General features: G+C 42.8%; 1 protein-coding gene across 2 annotated transcripts in view; it reads left to right on the top strand.

Annotated features, from left to right (window-relative positions):
* sick (sickie) overlaps nt 1-19,933 on the top strand; it is a 268,982-nt gene that overhangs the window by 83,954 nt on the left and 165,095 nt on the right. For both annotated transcript variants that reach the window (XM_043420505.1, XM_043420504.1), the window contains exons 3-4: nt 108-225; nt 1,766-1,818. In XM_043420505.1, coding sequence (XP_043276440.1) covers nt 108-225; nt 1,766-1,818 — 171 coding nt within the window. The remainder of the gene's footprint in view (nt 1-107; nt 226-1,765; nt 1,819-19,933) is intronic.

Below are 19,933 nucleotides of genomic sequence, written 5' to 3'. Positions count from 1 at the left end.
CGCGATTCGCAATCGAACGACGCGCCAAATACTTTCTTACATTTTACCTCCCTGAAAAGACTTTCGATCTATTTTTTAATGTTTATCAATCCTTATTATGACTCCAGATTTACACGGACTGGGCGAATCATTACCTCGAACGCGGTGGTTGTAAAAGGAGGGTTACCGACCTCCAGGCGGACCTTTGCGACGGTGTCCTGCTTGCGGACCTCGTCGAAGCCGTCAGTGAGTATATTACACGCATTACGTGTACATCATTTTTACATTTCGTTGTACTCGCGCTACACACGATATTAATACACGCAAGCGTCGATATGATTTACGGCATTCCTCGCATTCACGAATGCCAATAAAACGTTACACCGTGAGAAACTCGTTACCGCGCGCGCGCGCGCTGCTTATAGGTACGGCGCCGAAAGCTTTTGTTTGCTCTTGAGCCAATTAGCAAGATTCCTCAAACGGTAATTTTGGTCAACACACTCGTCGGGTGGAAATTGATTCGATGCACTTTCCACGAGTTTTTGACACTTCGATTGACGAGTTAAATTCGATCATTTGCATTTTTCAATTGAGATACATCGAGATGGTACAAATTATTTCGGGAATCAAAGCTCAAACTTCGGTTCTACGAACTCAATGTTTCAATCGAAAAAAAGCATCGTAACGAGCACGTTCGATATTGACACAACATAAAAATCAAAGGAATCAAAACTCAAGCGTTTATAGTTGTGATATAAATGAAGAATAAAAATTGACGATCCAACGGTTTCTAACAGTATATAAGAAACTGCGTGCGGTTGTGGTGGCCACGTGATTGTGCGGTAAAACACCATCGGCAATACTATTATGGCTTTGGACAGTTAACCAACTAATGGCGCAGTGTCTCACACGGTTGTAGAAGGATATCCGCACGCATTCGGTGTCCCGAAAGTCTCACTAAATTGAGAGAGTCAACCGGATCGTTCACTCATCTCACGCAAAACGTTTGTTCAAACTTTCAAATTCATTTATTCTGAGAGAAAAAAACAACGAATTGCCAATCAGAAACGTCAATGACGAAAAAAATTATCTGCAAGAAAAAATCTCTCTGTTCACCTAGAAACCAACTGTTTTGGTTTTTTTTTGCTTCTTCTAGAAACCGAAGATCAAAATGTCCCGGAAAATTGATATTTTTAAACGTTGAAAACTGAAATCCGCGATTTTAATAGCTCGTGAAAAACGGATCGAAGATTTTTCTCGAGTTCGTTGGTTCAATGATCGTTGACGACGATGACTTCCGTGACACCGTTTACATTTATCCGTCTTATATGCCATGTAGACCGTATAAGACGTACCATAATGAAAGAGAGGAGGCGCTCGACCGTAAGCCTCACAATATACTTGGACGTTCACGTGCGTCGGGTTGACACGGGTCACGTGCCACTGCTTCGGCACGTGTTTGCTATCTCACTCGCTCACCATATGCTACCGTGGACTGCAGGCTTCGTTTACTTTACGACTTGACGACGTTGGAAAAAGATTAATTTAATTCTGAGTAGTATTTGGACAGCAGACGTTGGATTGTACGGACTTGTGTTTGGTGAATCGAATGGTTGGTAATAAAAACCGCAATTAAATGCGGTTTTGATTATCTCGAGGCCACTTTTGTGCAGCCTTTGCAGAGCAGCTTTTCTTTCGATCGACGGTGCGATTATTAAAAATTTTTTTTTTTCAATTCGACCAATAAAGTGAGCTTGAATGAACGATTATTTTCTCGTTTTTACAGCCAATCAGAAGGTGATCGACGTCAACCGAAAGCCCAAAAGTGCTCAACAAATGGTAAGCTTTTATCCCACGATTAATGCGGCATACACCCTCGGTAAATTTGATGAGCAAAGTTCTGTGAAGATTTTCGAGCCCGACGCGGTAAGCGAAACCGGAAATCAAATGTTCTACGGGGACAGTTTTAAAAATAGACGAGCGAGACTTTAACGCCTCCCACCACAGTGATATATAGACTGCCGGAACTATTATAACACACATTTTCCAATGGATTTCGAACATCCGCGTTTCGAGAGTCCCGAGTGCACGCAACCAATGACGCTAAACTTTGCTGCTGGTATATAGCACAGCTGCATCGTTATACTCAGCGTACCATAGATCACGCGAGTCTTCTTTACAGGCGACGAATTAAAATTGGGGGAAGCCTCACTTTAACCAAAAATAACTTGACGATATGAAAAATATCGATGAAGTTGGATTCTTTTGTCGACGATGAGCATGTCTGCTTTTCACGAGATTCGTCATTCGTTCCGATTCGTGATCGTCTTTTGAACTTTCTGGGTAACGTGAACTGAGAAAATTATTGATTCGATAGAAATTTATGTTATTGGAAGAGTTTCCTTCATTCAACTGCAATGTTTTCGGAGAGAATTAATCTGTAGTTTGAGCTTAAACAGTTTTGGTCACTCAAACATTCTTAAGGCCTTATATGCACTTGTGATGGGCGGAAAAATCGAAATTTTTTTATTAGATATTCAAGTACAATGTCTGAAGAATATTCTCACCAAATTTCATGAAGAACGGAGCATCAGATTCGTAGCTGTGGGTATCTCAACTGACTGTCCGGTGCACGCGGTCGTTTGATATCTTATTATTATTATTTATTATTCATTATATGCTTATTTATTGTAAAAATAGCTAGGGCCTGGACAAAATATTTCGCATTTTGTTGGAAAAAAATTGTAACAAAAAACCGAAAATGTGGCACCTCAAAAAATGAATTTTTCGTTAAAACTGTCGCCATTTTTTTTAATCATTCTTTTTACAAATCCTTCGTCCAGGCCCAAACTATTATTATAATAAATAACTGCGGTATAAATTTTGTATGGATCGGATTAATAGTTTTTTAGTTATTATCACGTCCGCCGGAACTGATGCTCAAAAAAAGTTGCAAATACAGCTGGAGTTGCGCCACTTTGTGGAATTTTTCAATGAAAAAAATTGTTCAAGTGCATTGGCATACGTACTGATGAATGTCGTTCACAGATTTTCAATAAACATTAATTTTTTTGTCCAAAAAAAAAAATCAAGAAAATGACGTTTTTTCGCCTGCTGCAAGTGTATGCAAGGTCTGCTTAACCTCGTGATGTCGTGCTCTTGTTTATTCCTCTTCTTTTCTCCTGATTTTCTCCTGATTTAAAGCAAAGGTGTGGCCAATTTTTCCTGCGAATTCCCGCTATAAATCGCATTCGTATAATCCTTCGCGAACGGTCCTTCCGAGGAGAGAATATTCCAGTTGAGTTGAAGGATTACGCGCGAAAACCGGCGCGTGCACAACAGTTGGAAACGGCGGCGCGGAAAGCAGCGACGCGAAGACTTCTATCCCTCGAAAAGCCTGCGATCGGATAATGATCTTTGAGAGGTGGAACCAGATGAAATACAGCGAGACAGTGAGATTAAAACGGATGTATAGAAACGTTAGCAGACGCGCTTTATAGATTCGAAATGCATCTCCGGGAAACGAGCCACGTCACATCCGTTCAATCGTGTGTTTAGTCTTTGTAGCTTGGAATATGGAGAGTGAAAAAAGTACACACGCCTTTTAGACTCGTGCGGTGACGAATTTGCATAAGCTTTGCATGTGTGCGCGTGTGTCTGTGGGACGTCAGAAACTCCAGGAACTCTCAGTGTTCCACGCATTTTTATGTTTTCCATTATTCTCCCACTGTGCAGCCAGTCCATTGTCATTATATAACAGTGGAATGATCATTTTTTCCCCCATTCACTATCCAGCTTGTGTATTTAAAACGTTGCATTACTAATTCACCGATTCCCATTGTTATGCACATTCGATTGTCGCGTTTAACACTGTTTTATGAAATTTACACGACACGATAGATCTTCGAGCTGATTTTAAGGCCCATAACTAAGCCCACGCGAGTCGCGTATATACGCGTGGAAGAAAATACTTTAGACGAGATGCAGACTCGCTCGAGTTAGTCTCGCTCCGCGCAACTGCCTCATTTTGAATTAGGGAACGTTTCCAGGCCAACTAAATCCTCGAGTTGTCGCGTCTCCTCCCATTAGCCAAGTCTCGTTTCTCCCGGCTAATCCTCAATATACTCTCCTTACGATGACTCAACGACGCGATCGCCAAAGTTTACTGGCGATCCGTGCACCATGCACACCGGTGTCCAAATAAAACGAGACGCGAACTTTATCTCGAGGCAAACTTGTCACGCTGAACTTTCGTCGGAGCCAAGGGCTTACGAACCTCTTCGACCTGCTTGTTTAAAACTTCGTGACTTCTGCATCACGAGTGACGATTAATTTACAAGCTTTTTGACGCTTCCTTTGACCCTCCTCGAGACTCTAATCGACTGGAAAAACTTTCCAGGCTCTTTTCCTTCCATACTCGAATTTATGCACCACTCGGAATGTTGCTTCAACTCGCGAAAGTCTCCACCGCAGTCCGAGAGATACGACGAGCTATTTCTATTCCTCGTGCGAGTGTCCACTCTTATCCTCCGATGACTCATTTTCCCCATTTCACTGTCCGCACATCATACCCGCTTCACATCTTCAACCTCACGATCTCTGGGCCACCTCTGTATTCCTCCGACCAAACCGCAACGATTTATTTATAAACAAACAGACCCCTCGTGCTACCTCGAAACAAATAAATCAGACATATTTCCGGCGGCGTGACCGAGGATCGTGCGCAATTTAAGGAACCACTAAAAACGTGAAATTTCTGAGTGCCACTCTTACGACAATATATTTGAACGTCCCTTCGCAAGTATCGCTCGCGATCGAGCTCGCGTGACCAACTCAAAATCGATGACGGCGCCTCCCCCAGTAAAATGTATATTTATATTATAGTAAACACGGCAGAATAACAACCGTCCTCTTTACAGCTCCTACTCAAAAACAACGCTGCTCCTAAAAGCTCTACTCTCATATTTGAAAATCAATATATTATGTCTCCTCTTTTGTCATTAATCTTGTGTGTTATCCACCTAGAAATGTTAAACAGTAGAGACGTGATTCATACATAAAATAAAAATCTTTGGGGTGGAAATATGTTATCGAGTAGATTTGTAAGAGTCGAGTTGTGTTGCAGCGAGTCAACAATTCTACTCTCAGTAATGTATTCGATAACAATTCTCCTCTAAATATACATGCTCTCTTTAACATATCTACTCATCCGGTGTGATATTTAAGGAGTTTCGGTACGGAAGTCTAAGTATTAAGAAATTGATCAAATTTGGTGATAATGTTCTTCAACATCAAGTGCGAAAAGACAATTTTTTTCAAAATTTTCATCTACTTAGTTATCGAGTAATTACGCATTAAAGCAGATTTCTTATGCCCGGGATGTATACCTATATATTATATGGAAACGGTATGCTTATACACGTGAACTTTAGTGATCAATTACTCGATAACTGTGTGGAAGAAAAATCTTAAAAAATTTGTATTGTCAAATTTGGCGCACTAAAGAATATGTTCACTAAATTTTATAAAATTGTATCGCCTGTACCGAAACTCCTTAATCCCCGATATCTCTACTCATGATGATTTCAGAACGTATCTCATAATGAGTAGAGATATTAAAGATCATGGATTATACATGAGTAGACGTAGAGGTGTTATGAATTTCGGAGTAAAGATTTTAAGAGCAGAGTTCTTTTTGAATAGAGCCATAAAGAGGACGGTTGTTGTTATTCTGCCCTTTTTCATGAATTTTTATTGAAATCGCGACAAATGTAATGAGCAGTGAATTGGTGTGAATCCGGCTCTGGTATCTTCGGTTGTGACAAACGCGTGCGTGCAGCAATTTGTGATAAAATAATCTTTCATTGCGTTGGTAAGAAAAATCTGGTCTCCGAAAACGAGCCACAGCCGGAATTGGCTAATCGAATAATTTTTTATATTTTTTATATCCTCGTAATCGTTACATTCGCGACGAAATCCGGTAGAAACGGATTTTAGTTTGATATTCGGACACTCGGCGCTGCGTATATGAAATGAGAATAAAGCCACGAAATCGGAGTTTGGAAAAAGTGGTGTCTGCGCGTTTTATGGATACGCACGCGTTTCGTTATCGAAAAGGAGAAAACGTGGTCGAGCTGCGCCTCGCGTGTTATTCGTTCGCGTTGCATCGCCTCCTTATTATCCAGGATGCAAAGTCCTATTCCGAGGTCAAGAGCTCCGGGAGAGTTAGGCTCGACCTCAAGCTTCTTTTATTCCTCGGCGAGCCACTACCGAGCTACCACAGGTGGTCCCGTCTTCGTTTTTCCTCTTCTCCTCTCTCTCTCTCTCTCTTTCTTCGTTTTCTCGCGATCCTAGTCCGGGAAGCGAGTGAGCAGGCAGAATATTTACCGTCCAGGGTGAGGTAGGCCACTCCGAGGGATGAAAGGAGATACGAGGGCGTGACCCTCCACCGCACGAGCTAACACACATGCGAGATGATCCCCTTCGTCTTACACTCGCATCCTAAATCCTTCGTAGGGATATTTTCCACCTTTTATTATCCCCATTTTATCTCTTCGATCTTCGTCACAAGATGTGCAATAAAATGGTCAAATATCTCGTAGGCTTTATTGGGAAATTGTAAAATGAAGAGGGCGGCTTCCACTATGGATTTGCTCGCCTCGCTCCTCGACGCGATAGCAATAAAGAAGAATTTCAACTTTTACTCATTCCAGCAGCATCACTTCTGTGATAATTATTGCACCAAATAACGAATGTACATTTTCATTTTAACGGCGTTATAAATAAGCTCCCCGAGTCTTCCGGATTCGGGAACATTTTATTCCACGTAAAATTGTAAAAATATTTGATTAAAAATACGGATCGTTAAAATCCTCCAACTCACGTGACGGGTAGAATATGGACCGAGTTATCGCAGCGTACAACTTGTGTACATATCTCAATCGATAGGAAGAGTAATCGTTATTGCGATGCATAGAATTAGCGAGATCGATCAATCAGTTCGTATTGAACGCAGATCGTGTGTGTGTGTGTGTGTGTGTGTGTGTGTGTGTGTGTGTGTGTGTGTGTGTGTGTGTGTGTGTGTGTGCGCGCGCGCGTGCGTGCGTGTGTGTGTACAATTGGTTGGTCAGATCCGTTATGACGAGTGCACGTGGCAATTTGCGCGGAGGGAGTCTCATAATGAAAATTAAAGGAGGGGAAAAAAGAATCATCCACGGAATAGGAATTTGCTCAGGGGCGTACTTTTCCACGATCTTTCTCCTGACCTCAGGCCTAGATCTTGCGGACCATGCGCCAAACTCGTCATTTTCTCTTCCTACTCGTTCGCTTCTATTTTTTTCTCTCCTTCTTCTTTTCTCGCTGCATTGATTCTTCGTCATGTTCAGCCTCTTATCGCTCCCCTTCCCTTGCTAGTCGACGACGATTGATCGATCGAACTCTGTATTTATTAGTCGGCTTAATCTACTAGTTAATTACTGTAGTTAAGCCCCCATCTTGCTCTCGCTCCTTATTTTTTTTTCTCTTTGGAGAAACGCAAGGTTACTTGTGCACTGCTCGCCATCGAGGCTCGTGTGTCTTCCGCCGTACCGATCCATTCTTCATCTTACGTATATCGATCGTGACTTGCGATATTTTTATTGAAAAAACAAAATTCTTTTGCGAGACTGGAAAAATTTGACGAAGAGCCGAATATTCGTTGTTTGGGGGAGCACAAAACCAGGAATTAGTTCCAAATAAATAGTGAAATTTCCTCATCATTCATGTTCGCTCGATTCTCCGTTGTAATTTTTCTCGAAAATCTCACAGACTGTCCCCGCACAATAAAACTCGGTGAAAATATAAAACCGATTGGAGCAATAGCCGATCGCGCGCCCCGTCGAGCATTCCTCCGTATAATATAATAACACGGATGCAATCCGAACTACAAAAGCCCGAGTAAAGCGGAACGCAATTCCCTCCTGCGTGTAGCGAGCTCCGAATTTACGAAATTTCACAAAAGCTCGAGGACCATCGTGCGAAAGGAACTCGCCGGAAATTCCAAATTCCTTCACCTTTCACACCATTGCGTTCGAGAGGACGACACCTCGAGCCACGCAAAATCGGGCATGCAAACAAAACGCGGACTTCTCTCTTTAGCTGTGGTCGTTTTCTTCTCGAACAAGAGATTCGTCCAATTGAACGTGTACAAAGATTGAAATCGTTTGGTATGCTTTACGGTATAAAATCGTTTGAAAATACTCCAACGATTTATTTTCAGCACTTTATTAAAACGTGCAGCGAAAAAGTGATGTTTTCAGTGTTTCTTTTTATTTTTATTTTTATTTTTTTTTTATTATTGAACCTGACACCACCAAAAGAGGCTACTTGAAAAAAAAAAAAAGAAAAAAAATTGTTATGCAGCTCGAATGAGGCATGATACTTTCGACGTGACCATATTTGTAAGGGATTTTTACTTGCAAGAGTGATCGAGCCCACCTAAGAGTCGGCCGGGAGCAGCTCGCTAATTTGGCGCCGACTCAGCGGGAGAAATCACGTGGAGCTTGTACACAAGTAGCATTTTATAGTGCATACAAATGTGCCCTTACAGTTGCATCATTTTTTGCACCTCTCTTTATCGTCCTCTCTCGGTTGGACGATAATTGTACTGTAACACAAATCGTCGAGAATGTATCCATAATTTTCGAGTTTCTCGATCGAAAAATTTTGGTTTTTTGCACGGTGAAGGCATTTCGTCATTTCATAGATTGCAGGCGGCGCGCAACCACATTTTTGTCTCAGGAAAAGAAACTTCCCTCGGGGATGAGGGAAATGATGAAATCGTTACTCGTAAATGTCATAATTTGTTTAAAACTCGACTCGGTTTCGCTGCGGTCGAACCAAGAAAAAAATAGTGTCGCGCACTTCTGCATGCGCCGTGATATCTGCCACGCTTTCAATATATCCTTCCCATTCGTTCCCTTCTTCGTTGCGGATCTCTTTCTCGCGCTCGGCCCCTTCCACTGAACGAGAAAGGAGGAAAAAAATGACACGCGTGTCCCTGCGTACTCGTACGTACGAGAGTCGTATGAGCTGGAACTCACGGCGTGCTTCTCCTTCTTCCTCGTCCGGCCAATTGCCGAGTTCTCAGTTACCTCTCCGCGCGCTCCTATACCTATGCACCTCTCGCGCGCGTGTTCCAGCTTTCGTTCTACCATTCTCATGCCGCGGTTAGTTTCTCGTGAGTGGTCCGGTTGCGCGGATGCTGAGCGCGCGACACCTCGTCGCCAATTAAATCGATACTTTTATCTCAAATTACTTATTGACAAAAATCTTAATTAATAGCGAACGAAGTGGAAGAAGAACAAATCTGTGTCGACGAGTGTGTGTGCGTGTGTGTGTGAATGATTTTTTTAACGAGGCAACAAAATCCTGAAAAAAAGGTGAAAATTCTTCATTAATTTGTCCAATTTGACGATCCTTCGTGCAAGTTCGGTGACCCGTTCTTATTCGTCCAATTTGAATTGAAAATATGAGATAATCCGAAGCACGTTTCCTGAACGAGTAAACAACGGTGATCTCCGTCATTAAACGTTTCCTCGTAGTCCGTCGTTGTTCATCAGCCTCCAAAGTCATTGCTGCGCGAGTGACGGTGCGTCGTCGGAAGTTAATTATCGTGTCTTCGGCTGTTTTATGTCCGCAAACTCCGTCATAACTCGAAGCATGACACTTACGAGTATATACACACAGAGGCCGGCTCGGGCGGCTCGGATTTTCCAACACTAAATCGCGTGTAGTACGAACGCGTTAACAGGTGCTTGAGCGCACGCGCGCCCGGTAATCGGAGTCCCTCGGAAGATTAATTCAATTTACTCGCGAGCCGGGATCCGTATTATAAGCAGCACTGACCGGCGCGGCTAGCGAGAGCTTATAATATAATCTCGAAGGCATCGAATCAAGCGAATTTATCGAATCGAAGCTAATCGAAGAAAAAAAATGCAATCGCGTTATTTGGCTTTTAAAACGCTAGACCAGCAAGTTATGGGCACGCGTCAGAATCAAAGAGGCTTGGAAATGGCATAAAAAGAATATTGGAGCCGTGAAAAATTCGTCGCTTCAGCGGGTCGTCGGGCGCTTGCCAAGGGTCAGCTGTTTTTGCTTACACATTTACTTCATATATATTTATACTGCACGAGGAAAGAACGCAGTGAAAGATACTCAACGCTGTAAACGATACACGAGCCTATTAATCGTCGTCCCAGTTGAGTCCGCCGTACTTCGTATACGTTCATATAAACGCGCGCACACAGAAGAGGCAATAAAAAGAAGGAATATTGTCTCGAGAGGATACTGTTTCTCGCTGTCGTGCTTTTCGACCTCTCCTCAGGGCCAACTCTCTGGCCTGCTCCCTCATATTTATTTCTTTCCCCTCGTGTGGGGTCCTCCTCTATTTACTCATTGCTCTCTTGCCTACCTGTTTCCTCGTTCCCACACTCACTTCTTTGCTCGATCGTCACGTCGTCAGAGCTACCGCGCAGCAGCCTTCGTCTCGGAGGCTTAACTCAACCGAAACCTGGAAATTTTCAATGCCGAGGCTTCGCAATTAGGAAAATTGGAGAAAACGTGGAACACGAATTCCGGGACGCAGGGAAAACGGGCTCGGAATGTTGCTGGGATCGATTTTTGTGTTTTCTGTCTCAATTCGTCTTGCGATCGGACAATTTTTATGATGCTGCTGCGTTCAATGATTTTCGATTCTCGCGAGCGAAACCAATTTTCATTCAAGTTTTTACATTAAACCCAATTTTTTTTGCATCTTTTATCAATTGATTGATTTTAGTTTTTTTGTGATATCGGAAACGCACGAGCAATTTCTCGTTCCACATGCTCGCGTAAATACACGCGAGAATTCGCGGTTCGCGAAGTTCGTTCGCCGTAACGCCTCCGCCATCTGCACTCTCGTGACTACGTCCGACTTTTATACACGCGAGGATAGCGGCTGCTTAGCCTCCGATCCGGGGAACGATGCGCTCCTCTCGGTCGCGACCCGCTGACTCCTCCCGGTGGTGACGAGATGCAGAAAAAAGAGAGCAAAGAAAACGAGGAGGAGGCCTTCCGACGAATTTGCAACGACGTCACGTCGTTCCGCGCTGCTTTATCTTTCCTCTACTTTGCTCCCGAGATTTATATATTCTTTATTTCTTTCATTCTTTTTCTATGTTTAAGAGCTCACGTAAAAATTCTCTCGTTTAGATGAAACTGTTAGGAAAGCCGAGTGGCGTCGGTATATTTGAGCCAGCGCTGTGCGAGAGCCGCGAATGAAACTTTTAAATAAACAGACGTGCCCCGAATTGGAGCAGACGAGGAAAGGTTGCAAGCGCAACGGAGAGAGCGAGAAAGAAAGAAAGAAAGTGTAGAAAGAGGGGCTGAAAGGAAGTTAAGATAAAAAGAGGGCAAAGGCGAACAGGAAACGAAATTAACTGCTTGTTATGAAATTTCCCCAAAGTATTTTCCACCTTTTATCTACTTCTGATTTACCTTAAATTTCGTAAAACTCCGACGATGCAATAAAAGATTTTGTGGGACAGCGAGCCACCGGTGGACAGAGAATTTTACATTTTTGCGAATTCAAACGAAATTCAAAGTTTTGCCGTCTTCGAGGAACGTACAGTGATTAAAAGACAATCGACGTAAGCTCGCGTGGCCTCGAATAAAAAAAAAAAAAACCGATTCGATCGTGTCCATGGACCGTTCACGAATTTTGGCTACAATTAAATCAAAGAAGACGATTGAACTAAGAGACAGAATTAGGTCAACGGAAAATCTATTCCAGCGGAACGAAGAGCATCGTTCCCTTTAATCATGCAGATGAAGCGTTGCCTCGATCGTTGCAGCATCTTCCCCTGCACATCTCGTATATTCTCGATCATTCAAACGATAACGAGGTAAGAATTCCCATGGCTGTGTTGCGTTGCGTAGAAAAAAAAGCATAATTGAGATCGTCACGATCGAATCTGAAATTTAAATTCACTATTTACATTCTTGTATCCCTTCTTTGGCGACTCTTGAGATCGCGAATTTGAGGATCCCATCATTTCCGGTAAACAAACGACCGGCGCCACAGCACTGGAGAACCATCGTTTTTTTTTCAGTTTTTTTTATTTGATTTTTGCATCCCATATGTTTTATTTTTATTTTCTTTTATCTTCTCACGAACACACGTTTATTCGTAAGTGATGATCGAAAAGCCGACGAAACAAAGCATCTTCGGGCTCGCTAATTCGCAGACGCCTTTCGTCGTATTAAAAATAGCCACTCTCGCCACTCTCTTTTCGTGCTCGTCCAAATTTCAATTCTCTGCATATCGATGCTTCTTCGAAATTCTCAGTTATCCTTCCTAGTACTTCGATGCCATTGAAATTATTGGAATAAAACTTTCCCAGAAAAAAATGACACGTTTGAACCATTGAAATAACAAATAACCGGAAATTCGAAAAACAGCTTTTCAATAAAAGATCATTTTATCATTCGTCAAGTTTCTATTATCTCGAGTTTTTTTAACGTTTGTTCTCAAAACGTTCGCACCTTGCCGAACGAATGTGTGTCCTTATCTCCGCCAACCGATTCTTATGCACTTTCAGTTACGGTCGAGACGCACTACACCTTAGTAAATATTTCTATAGCCGTGTTTTTCGGTCTCTAAGATATTCGTCAGCCTGTCAGTTGAGTTGGCAAGGAACAATCAACGATTCGTCACTCCACGCATGGCATTTTTTCGCTTTATTTTTCGACGAATCTTTCAGAGCAGGATGCTTGTGAAGGTGTTGCTCGTTTAAGGTGCTTCATGCACGAAACGATTTTCTTAACAAAGTCTTTAAATTTACACGCAGAGTTTAAATGACCAGTCGACTGACGCGCATATCAAATTTTAAGGAGGATCGGTCGCGACGATACAATATTCCCAACCATGTTAAAAATATGAAGAATTTCATAAAATTTGGTAAATGTGGATTCCTTAAAAATATATAAGACAATATACATTTTTTTAGATTTTTCTACCACATAACTCTCGAGTAATTGAACACTAAAGTTCACGTGTATAAGCATAGAGTTTACAAATATACAATTATACATCTCGTGCATATAAGACCTTGGATTTGACGCTCAATAATTCGATAAGCACGTGGTAAAAAAATTTGAAAAAAATTGTATTTGTGTACTTGATGCCAAAGAATGTTATCGCCAAATTTTATCAAATTTTGATTATTTTTATTTCGTGATCCGCCCTTTTTAAAGGGTTCGTCTTATTGGTTATCGAGATAAACGTACTTAAATATGAAGAAAAATACACAGGGTTGTAGGAATTGTGCGAAAAAGTCGTTTATCTTTCCACATAACGAATGAACGCTTTGTACGAAGTTTATGAAAAACGTACACAATAACAAGGAAGTATAGTATAATGAAGGTCTGGAAAAAAATTCGAGACGATTGTCTTACCAGTGATGAAGATATATTACGTTAAAGATTGAACGAAATTGGTAATAAGCACTCGTATAACCTCACATTTGCTTATTTCGGCATTTTGTTTCTTCTTGGCTTGGTCCATTCCTGTCATTGACCTTCTCTCTTTTTATTAACACTTTTTTCTTGATCCATTTCCCTTTGCGCTCTCAAATGCGATTTTTTACACAAAAAACGATAGCATTTTCGCCAGGGACAAAAGAAATTTCGGGCTCAATAATTGATGGATCCCCGTTCAATCAATGACTTGTAATTATTTTCGCCAAAATACAAATTGAACAAATGTATTAACTACTTTGAATTAATACTTCTGACCTTAATTTAAAGTGATTATATATTTAATTAGGAAGTAAAAATCGATCCAATTTAGACACCCATGAAATACGATCCTACGGGCATGATCTACCTTAACGTAGTTTTTTTATTAAAACATCTAGAAAAAAATATTGAGGAGATTTAGGAGTTTTAATTTCCTGAAAAAGGTCATATCAAGATTGTGTTTAATGAAACAAGTTTCCGGAAGTTAGTAGGCATGATTTGTGGAGCACCATTAATCATTTATTTTCTTCTTTCAATGTTGCCCATTGTAACGAATACAGCGGCGTTAGTCGGGACAAAAAAACGATCGTTCAAGACCATAAGCAGCAAAAAGATCTCTGCAGGCGACTCTATCCGCTGTCAATTGCGTTTGGTTTCTATTACGAGGTCAAAGTCAACTATATAGAGATCGACTCGCGTCTCTCGCCACTATTTGCCCCTCACTCGCGCGCGCGCGCGCCTTAATCTCTTTTCACTCTCGTGGGGTCGCCTCATATTCGTACGCGCAGCTTTTGACGCTCGCGTCATTATACGGGCCGGTGTGCAGGTAACTCTATACGCAGGGATTAGTGGAATTCCCGTGTTTCCGACACCTCGGGCCTCTCGTTGCGGCACTTCTTATCCCTATCTATGAATTTATAACCGACGCACCCACACAGACTTCGATATATATCGGTGGCTCCATCGAACCCCGCGCCTTTCAACTTGCCGCTGCCTCCGATAATAACAATTTCTTACTTCTAGCAACCGATTGTACGCCGACCAAAGTTAAGACGTTTTTTTATCCGCTCTTTCTCTCTCTCTCTGGCTCTCCACTTTTGTATCCTGCGGAGTTTTATCTGGCTTACGACCGCAGGATTTCCGTCGGTCCGGCCAAAGAAATGCCTGTGGTCGTTGCGCGTTCGCAGCGAGTTTATCAAAATCGTGGAGGCCTCACACCTCGCGATTTTTTACTGCGATGAAGAAAAAGAAAAGCAAACTCGTCCGCCTCTGCGATCTTTTTCATCTCGGAACATTTTAATCTGCCGACAAAAGTTTAGTTGTACACGCGTTAAAATAAAACGATGAACAAGACGTTTGAGCGGACACCAATTTGTACGCAATTTCACGAGCCATTCGTCGCTTTTCTTACTTATCGTTTGTCTATAAAACGCTGCGATAATAAACGTTCTTGCAAATCATTATTCCCTTCGAGGCTCTTCCTGCTTCTTTTGCCCCGCCTTCAGCTAGCAGCTCGAATTTATAGCTCTACATTTTTTACCCGACTTAGCACACACGCTTCGACAGAATTCACCTCAATTATCCCACTTTTCTCGCCGCGGTTTACTCTTTTTTCACTTGCAACCCGAGGAATTAATAGAACCTTAACGGAGATTGCTTCAACGACAATAACGTCAGTTAGAAATTTGGAGTATGCTTCGCGTACCGGGACCTCGTAATCATAATTCATAATTATGCTCGTCTATTCGAACTCGCTGCGCTAAACGTTGTCGAGTTGAAAAAACACACATTCTCGTATGTAACATGTACTCGGCTGGTTCGTATGCGTGTGTCATGTAATAATTTTCGTTAGCCAATGTATAAACGTCGTGTGCCGTCTGTCCTCTCGGAGAAACCATAATTCGACGTGGAGAAGCTTCGCCACACGGTTTCGTGTCTATACGTACACGCGAAACGTCGTCTGCGGTATAATTCGTTGCACTTAACGCGAGACGACATCCCGTCCATCGCAAACGAATTCCGTCGCTGTCTACGCCGCACCGTTGAGACAGCAGCAGCGGCAGCAGCAGGAGTCCGTTTGCGAGCAGAGCGCGTACAGTAGCAGCGCGCTCGCATTTCCATCCTCGTTTTTCTCGCATACAGATACAATCGTGTGTGTACGGAGGTCTGTGAGAAAGCACGGGAGATCTCAGGAACGCGAGAAACGTTGGTAAAGTCCACGGAGGTTTCCCGCCGCCGGGATCGCCTTCTCTCTCCCTCGCTCTCCTGCTCTTGGTGTTTGAAAAACAGTCACGTCCGACAGAATCGACGATTCGTTGCGTGCCTCGAGAATCGAAAACCCCGATCAGCCGCATATTTTTCGTTTCGCTAACAAAAGGAAAAGCCCGGATGGAATAAGGTCGCTCTATTTTCTAATGACTCCGGGCCTCTGTCCTCGCCTTCGTTCCCACATCTTAAAAAGACGGAAATTGAGCAATTTGTCAGTCACTATATGGAGGACCAATGCGTCAGGAGAGGTGCTGCTGGCTCCTTGCCAGTTCTTTCCTTTTTCCTTTTTAACGAAGGATGTTTGAACTCCCGCATTACGCGAGCGATGCAAAACTTGCTTTAAGGAAAAGCGAGTAGAAAAGCCTATGAAAAATCCCAAATTATCATCCATCACGAGCTCTTAATCACTCGATAGTTTCTTCGGTTTTTTCTATCTTACCGCTCGAAGAATCGCGGCGAATTTTCGGTGCTTCGCCGCGGCAGGACGAGCAGAGGGCAAAGCACTCGCACTTATCGCCAATGTGAACACGCACAAAGCGGCGTTGCTAAACGCGAGTCAAGGGGAGAGTCGGACTCGTGGCCCAGGCGTAATTAGTCATCCAGTGATTCGCTCGATGATGCCTCACCATTGCCGTACGTGATGCAGCCCTTTCGGTACATTTTTCCACACGAAATTGCACTCGTGTGTTGGTGGCATTTGCGTTGGCGTGTCGCGACGTTAATTATTATTTTTATTTACCCCGAACGAGAGAATGAAACGCACGTGTACGCATCGCACACGTGATTCTCACTCCAAGACTTTTCGAGCTCTACACGTCGTCGTTTACCCGCATCGAGTACTCGGTTCTTTCCTTTTTTTGTTTCCTTTACAGACTAATTTTGTTGGAGATGGATCGAGGAAAATTTCGAGTCTCTAGAACTTCAAAATTCCCTCTTTCAATTTGGCCATTTTTCTCTAATAAAACTTTATTTTTCAATTTTCTTAATTTCATTGCAATCGATTAATAAGGAATCGTTATCCCTAAAAAGTCTCGTTGTAAGATTAACTCCATGGATTCGTGGATAAAATAAAAAGTTTTGAAAAGTCCAAGTGGACGCTTGCACCAGAGTGGCGAGTGCGTGTGGCCTCAAAGCGAGTGCGGTGTCTACCGGTTTGGAGTCAAATATTTTTGAATTCCTTGCGAATTGGTCCGCCCCTCTGGAAATGAAATTGATTCGTGCCCACAATTTTTCATTGTTTCTGTGCTAATTCAGCTGCTTTTGTACTTCGAGTGCAGAGCAGATTCCTTCGCTCTTCATCGTCGACTCTATAATTAGTAACAAAGACGTAGAAAACATCTGGAAAATTGCTATAAAGTCGAGACTTTACGGCCGCTCGGTCACATTCCCTTCTCCCACGAATGAAACAGACAATGCGCCAACTTTGACCGTAATAAAAGCGTTTCATTGTAAAATATGCAAGCGAGCAATAAAATTCTCGTCTCGTGCTCTTGGCTGTATTTACTATATATTTTGCTATTCATTCCTCTATTGCCGGGGTTAACGTAGCGAAAGCCGGAGAGAGATTGAGAGAGAGAGAGAGAGAGGAGGTGGAAAAACTGCGAGCCACGCGTGGAACGTGTACGACGAAACGGCCGGCTGCCTCTGTTTGGCCCAGAGATCAGCACGCGCTCGACAGCACAATTATTGCGCAACGCGAATATCACCGACGGTCCTTGGCACTATTCGCACGCGAGAGTTTCCCCGGCACACAGCCGTATACGACGCGTTTTTCTTCTCTCTATTTTTCATTCTTTCTCCTTCATCGCAATCCTGCATGCTCTACCTTCCGCTTATCTCCTCTCGCACCTTTTTCCCTTCTGTCTTCATTCTATATAATCTCTCTTGTATAACTGCTCTCGTAATAATAGCATTGCACAGCTACTTTTCCTAGAAGAATATACCTCGCTGCGCGTCAAGGCTCAATCGTTATACTTTCCAGTCGGGTTCCATTGGAGAATCAAAATACAGTTGAAAAGTACGACTACGCGTCCTCGCAGAAATATGTTTTCGTGAGAAATTCGTTTCCCTCGACAAGAGTATGTGCTTAATATCGAATGAGAAATTACAGCAATTGGATTTTCCGGCTACGAAGCTCCGGTGAAAGGAATTTTTCAGGAGCTAAGTGTGTGTGTGTGCTTTATTGAGTTAGAGAAACTAGCCATTTATCCCTTTCTCTCCCTCTCTTTCTCTCTTCTTTATTCGTGCCAATGGCACTCTCTTGAAGCACGAGCGAAAAGAGTTTTCTTACTTTGGTGTTGACGCGGCATTTAAACCGCCTCGTTGAAACGTCATCAGGAACGTCAGAATAGCAACTTTGTTCCAATTTGTGTCGTATTCGACGCTCAAATATAGCTTATACTTAACGACTTGTATATACCACGCGCGGAGAGCGAGAATGAAAGGCCGCAGTGCTCTCGCCCTTAATTCGTTCAACGATTCTGCGAGAATAACTTATGATAACTGTTATCTTATGTTTCGCTCGACGAGCGAGCGAGCTAAACACGCGAGGACGTCGATTATTAGCTCTCCCTCTGTTTGCGGTGTAATATCAGTAATGGGACAGCATGCCGGGAACCCGATTGGATTGAATTAGTAATCCCATTATGCTTGAACCTGCTTATTTCTACATCTTAATTCCTCTCCCTCGCATTGGCTCAATTATTATTAACTCTCTGTAACGAGAATATTTTCGCCTTTTGCGAAAAAATAAGTCTTAGCGAAATTAATTTCCGTTTCTCGATGTCGTGACTCAAAAACGTTAATCTGTGAAAGGAAATTGTGACGCGTCCGTTGAAATAAGGCGCCCTGGCCCGGACTCGGAATAACGAATCTTGTGTGGATCTGAATGTGCGTGAATGTTTATAATTGTACGATTTTGTGACTTCAAGTTATCACGAGAATACATCTATACGACCGAAAAAAAAAAAAACTAAATGTTTTTATCCTGAATAAAATCAATTGTCACGAGAACATTTCGAATTTGAATAATTTCGGTGATTCTAAAACGAACAAAATTTACGGAATGAAAGTTGTTCGACGAAAACTTTCGGCTGCAGCATTGCGACCAATCGAAGAAACCTCGAGTGCATAAGCAATGTGAAAAAATCGTTGCTACATAGTCGAATTATCGCGGGGGAGGGAGACGTGGAAATGAGAAAAAATGAAAGGAAAAATGAACGGAAAAAATGACGATAGCCGGAGGCTAATTCCAGGTGTAAAAGTGACTCGGTTTGAATTCGTTCCCCCCGCAAGACCCTAGAGACGGAGCGAGAGGTAAAAAAGCATGAATCAAATCTACCTCGAGATAAGGAAGGCCACTTTGGTGGAAAAATCGTTCGTTCGACACTGGAATAAAAGGGAGATGCAGCGGCGCCTTTGCCAGGAAATAATCTAAATGGATATATTCCCCGAACGAAGAGAGCACGCGTGCTCCCGTACTCACGAAACAACTGGAAATACGATTAGAAAAGGGAGAATCTGAGAGAACATAATAAAAATAAGCACTCGCGAGTCGTCGTTCCGCGCAGGCTTCATCACAAAGCTTGGACCAGCATTAGGAACGTGCTCTCTGACTGAGTCATGTTCGATGGAGAAGAGCCTCGGACTCACATTCCTATCGACGTCTCTGCACCGAGAGTACCCCCGGCACAGGTCCAATCGTTACAAAACATTTTGAAAAAAAGTAGTGAAAAAAGTGAATGAGGGTAAGACGCAAGCGTGCACAATCTCGTAACCGTACAACCGTCCGGGGGCCCGGTATCGAGAGAAAAAGACACGCGCATGCATGGGAGGGCATTCTCTGTTTCTCGGAGAGCGTTGGACCTGTTTCGGGACGTGAGAGCCCCGCGGGCCTACCGGGTTCCCGCGTGTGAGCAGTAATTACGACAGTCATCGTTCTCCCTCTTATTTCTTTGTTTTATTTTTCTTTTCATGTCCTCGACGATATACTCTTCCCTTTTTGCCCCACTCTTGAACTCCTCCGCTCCAGGTATTTTTCGTTTCGTTCGGCAAGGAGATCGCACACGCGTGTACTTTTGCTCGGGAATGTAACTCGATCGATGTTGCTGCTGGCCAACGTGATGCAGTCTTCGCGACGACCGTTACGTTT

The sequence above is a fragment of the Venturia canescens genome, chromosome 5 (genome assembly GCF_019457755.1).
Source record: "Venturia canescens isolate UGA chromosome 5, ASM1945775v1, whole genome shotgun sequence".
Taxonomy (NCBI): Eukaryota; Metazoa; Arthropoda; class Insecta; order Hymenoptera; family Ichneumonidae; genus Venturia; species Venturia canescens.
This window is presented reverse-complemented; position numbering and strand designations above follow the sequence as displayed.